The sequence below is a fragment of the Lactuca saligna genome, chromosome 9 (genome assembly GCF_052625555.1).
Source record: "Lactuca saligna cultivar CGN05327 chromosome 9, ASM5262555v1, whole genome shotgun sequence".
NCBI lineage: Eukaryota > Viridiplantae > Streptophyta > Magnoliopsida > Asterales > Asteraceae > Lactuca > Lactuca saligna.
The window spans coordinates 148,311,591-148,316,849 of record NC_136425.1 but is presented as its reverse complement, the minus strand read 5'-3'; the positions used below and the strand labels follow the sequence as shown (position 1 = coordinate 148,316,849).

At 34.2% G+C, this 5,259-nt stretch overlaps 1 protein-coding gene across 1 annotated transcript; it reads right to left on the bottom strand.

The window, feature by feature from the left end:
• Window positions 1-1,140: 1,140 nt before the first annotated feature.
• On the bottom strand, window positions 1,141-2,468 carry LOC145017569 (small ubiquitin-related modifier 2-like). The gene is made up of 3 exons (XM_078975576.1): window positions 2,291-2,468; window positions 1,660-1,809; window positions 1,141-1,416 (listed from the first exon to the last, which is right to left on the bottom strand). The coding sequence occupies exons 1-3, from the start codon at window positions 2,369-2,371 to the stop codon at window positions 1,345-1,347; spliced, it is 303 nt and encodes a 100-aa protein (XP_078831702.1). The 5' UTR covers window positions 2,372-2,468; the 3' UTR covers window positions 1,141-1,344.
• Window positions 2,469-5,259: the final 2,791 nt, after the last annotated feature.

Below are 5,259 nucleotides of genomic sequence, written 5' to 3'. Positions count from 1 at the left end.
AGTTGAAAAGTAAAAACTCAGAAGTTTAATGCTAATGTTAGTCACAGTTACAAAGTACATTGCTTTTGTGTGCATTGGTGAAGATGTTTCTCTTGTCCATCGATTCAATCTGTTTTAGGGTCTGAATTGAAGGTTGTGTGTTTGAGTGTTTCCATGAGTTCGATGATTTTCTGACACAAATTTATGGTATAATGAATTTCTGTTTTGAACGATAGCTTGTGATGTAAACAAGAAAGCTTGAATGTGAAATTGTATTTTGATAAAAAAAAAAAAAAAAAAAAAAAAAAAAAAAGTTGGCACTCACGTTGCAAATAGTAAAAATTAATAACATATATGGTTGTCTTTGTTTAATCTACTTCTTTCCAAGTTTCTTTAAATGATAATTCTTATTGATGAAGGTAATTATTTAAAACTTAATTATTTACAAGGTTGTCAAGATCGACCTAGGATCGTTTTTGGGTTTGCAAGATCGGGATCGAGATCCTAAGATCCCACAAAAGATAATATAATTTTAATTTATAATATTTAATCATGAAAAATATTTCAAACATTTAATTTTTCATTAAAAAATTATAAAAACTTCAAAATATTAGTCATAAATCACAATAAAAAATGAAATGATAAATGATACATTTGTAAAGGATAAAAGACATAAAGTGGTGAAAAAATTTATTTGCAAAAAAAAAAAAAAAAAAAAATTCAAAGGAAGGTAGGATCGGATCTCGATCCTACGATCTTACGATCCTACCTGCGATCATACCCCAAATACGATCCTTTTACGATCCGGATCGTTTTTCATACCTAGGATCGTACGATCCTACGATCAGGATCGCGATTTTGACAACCATGGTTATTTAACTATATAAAAAAAAAAATGCTTCTTCCAATCACACGGTTGAATCTCTCCTGAATTTTATCATAAAAAAAAAATAATAAAATAAAATAAATAAATAAATAAATAAATAATCTTTATCTTTGCTGTCTCATTTTAGTGAAGTGAAGTAACTATTTAATAATAAGCACATCAACACAAAACCACAACATTTAGTACACGATAAAACACCGAAAAAATCATAACAAATCAACATGTAACATAAAATATGTTATAGCTACTTTATGAAGTAGATGAAAAGAAACCGGTGGCAATGAAGCGTGCATAATAGTTACGATAGAATATAGCAATATAGCATATTCTTTCCCTTAAAGGGAAAAATAGTTGTTATTAAATAAGTACACCAACATAACAGTTAAACTTAAAATCCAACCTCCTAAATAACAGAACTACGAAGCTTAAGACAAAAGCTCAACCAGCATTATCATATCATCACTTTATATACTCTTCTTCTAAACCCATAAGAAGCTGCCACCTGTCTGATGCAGCATCGCATCAATCTCATCACCATCTTCCATCTCCAACTGCCATCAAACCCAATTTATTTAACAGTCTTTAAAAGCTTAAATTCACACTATACTTCAATAACATAGCTTTTATGGACATTAAAGCTAGTCTTTCATACTTAAATGATCTTTTTGTTTGTAGAGAAAGGGTGAAAACATGATTGAATTGCCACAAACTACATATGACCATTGTTTCTATGTCTAACTAGTGGTGTGTGTGTGTGTGTGTGTGTGAGAGAGAGAGAGAGAGAGAGAGAGAACCTCATCTGGAGTTTGTTCAGCTCGAAGGCGACGACCATCAAACAAGAAGGCAATAGAGCTGATATCAACAGATTGCCTTTCACAATAAGCGTTCATCAGCTTCTTAAGTTGTGTGCTTCGTTTGATCCTAAAGAACACTTCATTTCCATCCTGTCAAATAATCAAAAGTTGAAAAAACAATCTAAATATGTATCTTTTACAATTAAGGTACAAATATCAAAATATGTATCCATCAAGGCCTAGATCTGAAATAAAGTGTATGACATTGATGATAACTGAAAAAAAATGCTTTAATTGTATATCTGCATAATGTTATGTTCATATTCACACAGTGATTTTCAAAGATATAATATGTACATCTTCGCAAGTAAAAAAAATAGACACTTATGAGAACAGAAAACCGAGTCAAAGGCAAAAAATCCATAAACAAAAACAAAGGGACTGATGCAACGATTATATACAAAACCTAAACAGGAAACGAGACGAATCCCTAAAATACACATTAAGCGAAGAACAATTATCATCTAACACGTGATAGTAACTAAATGATCGATCTTTTTCTGGAATTGAAGAGACAACGAAGGGAGTAAATAATCATATAATGGCACAAAAGTAAAAGATAAACCCTAACCTGTCCTTTGACTTTCAAATTGATATGAGCACCTTGATCTCCAACCGGCTTCTTGTCTTCCTCGTTCGTCACTCCCGACATCTTTTCCGATCGACGAAAGTTCTAACTCGCGAATTCGGCTTCTGACGGTGTTCTGCGGCACTCGTACGCTGATTCTTTGTTCTTGGTTTGGTGATGAAAATGGTATAAAAAAGTTAATGGAAAAGGAATCGACGGTTAGGACGGGTACAGAAAAAACAATGACGATCCGACGATCCAAATTGATGAATGGAAAATTGGGAATCAATAAGTTTTCAAGGGGATGCTAATAACACACCCTTACACATCCTATAATCATTTTTATAAAAAGTCAACCTATAATCAACTTCTTGTAATCATCTTTTTCGGAAAACAATGCAATTTCAACCAATAAAAATATTTCAAACATTAATTATGGTTGTCTAAATGGTAAAATAGGGTGTCTTATTAGTCAACCCCGTTTTCAATCTTACTGACAACTTTTGAGTTATCCAAGGTAAACACCTCTTGATTGAAACAATGACGCAAATACCTTTTTTAAAATCGAAAATGTGAAAACAAAATTTTTTTAAAATAAAAATTATTAAAAGATATTTTTCTGAAAAACATAAAAAAAAAAAAAAAACGTTAAATAAAAAAGGTTTTAAAACATTATAAAACAAAATTTCTTAAATAACTAATTTTAAAAAAAATTACAAAACTACATTACGGATTTAAAAATAAATAAAAAAGAAGTTTGGATGTTAAAAGTTGGCCAAATTTTACAAAATAAAGAAAAGTTGGATAAAAGTTGTTTATGAAAATAGTTTTTATTTATAAAAGAAAGGTATAAAAGGAATTAAAAAAAATAGAAAAAAAGAAACTTTATTAAGCTAAGCTTATAAAAAAAACAAATTTTAAAAAATTAAAAAAACAAAGTTTGTTAACTTTTATAAATAAAGTAAAGTTGGATAAGAAAAAGTTTATGAAAATAGTTATTATTTAAAAAAAAATGTCATTTTTTTCTAAAAGTTCAAAATTAGGCAATTTTTATAAATAAAGAGAAGTGGGATAAAATGGTTTATGAAAATACTTATTATTTAAAAAATAGTAAAAGTTTAATAAGAATTTTTAAAAAATGAAAGGAATATGGGCCATGACGAAATTAGAAGTGCTTAAATGTTTTTGGAAATTAAACCAAGCTAATTATGACTACTCTCTACTACAATCATAACCTACTTTATCTTATCTTTTGGATGTCCCAAATGAGATACGTGAGGTTGGGTGTCACAATTTTTCCATGAGTAGGGTAATTGTTTGAAGTATTGTTCAAACATTATATCTATTGCAATTCTCCTATCTACATACACACAGTTGGTGGTGGCTGTAACATCCCCGAATTCATGTATATCTTTTTGATCCTTTTCTTTCCTCAAGTTGTCAAAATTAATCATTGAAAAGAATGTGTGGCTTTTGAGTACGTTGGGCGTAAAGGAGAGTACGTTGCGTGTACTCATGAGTGTGTTCTTGACGCGGAGGCTACCCAGTACATTGGGCGTACCATAGTGTACGCTGGGCGTATTAGGTTCAGATTGAAACCCTAATTGTGGGGGTGAGCCCTATATAAGGGACATTATGGCCTCACTTTAAGCCACCATTTCGAGAGAGCAAAACTCTAAGTGTGCCCTAACCCTCGTTCTAGAGCTTGTGTGTGTGGTTGAGCTTGAAAGTGTTCTTGTGTGCTTTTAAAGAGAAGAAGGTGCTATTGAAGGAGCTAGAGTTTGAGGGTAAGCCTTGGATATGAGCTTTCTAAGGTTGGAGCATCAGTTGGAGGTAAAAACTCAGAGCTTTCTCAACCCTTTTTGTTTTGTGCATTATGGACCATTTCTAGGATTTTTGTCCCAAAGGTGGAGACTTGATGAGTAAAAAAGCTCCGTAGACCTTGATCTGCCCATTTTCAGTGTATATTGTGATATAGATCCATAAAAATCCAATCTTGGATGTTAGGAGTGAGCCATGCGTGAGATATGAGCTCCTTAGGGAAGGAAGTGGTGTGATTAGGATGATGATGACCTTTACAGCCATGCAAAGGCGTAAAGTCATCGACTTTATGGATTAAGAGGCATTAGAGTGACCAGATCTTGGATATGAGCTTGTGTCTTAATTGATTAAGAACAAAATCATGAATATTGTGAAAATTGGGGCGTACGCCAGACGTAATCCCAATACGCGCGGCGTAGGGGCCGAGTGTCAAGGCAAGAACTGTTATCCACTCCCGAGGATCGACGATCTGTTCGATCAATTGCAGGGTTCATCTTGGTTTTCCAAGATCGATTTGAGGTCTGATTATCATCAGATGAGGTTTCGTGAAGAGGATATTCAGAAGACAGCATTTAGAACTCGTTATGGGCATTACGAGTTTGTGGTGATGCCTTTCGGGCTCACCAATGCATCAGTATCGTTCATGGATCTCATGAACCGGGTATGTAGGCCTATGTTGGATCGTTCGTTGATCATGTTCATCGACGATATTTTGGTATATTCGAGGTCTAGAGAGCAGCATGAGGAGCATTTGAGAGAGGTCCTTGGAGTATTGAGATCGAAGAGGCTTTATGCCAAATTATCCAAGTGTGATTTCTGGTTACTAGAGGTCCAGTTCTTGGGGCACCTCGTTAATCAGAATGGTATTTTGGTCGACCCGGCCAAGATTGAGGCGGTTATGAGTTGGGAGGTGCCGAGATCCCCCACCGAGATCAGGAGTTTTCTGGGGTTGGCCGACAACTATCGGAGATTCATTAGAGATTTCTACAAGATCGTCGTTCCTCTCACCAGGTTGACCCGAAAGGGAGTTGCTTTTACTTGGGGTCCCGAGCAGCAGACCTCGTTTGAGACTCTTTGTCAGAGATTGTGCGAAGCTCCAGTGTTAGCTCCTCCTGAGGGGACGGAGGACTTTGTGGTTCACTGCGAATCTG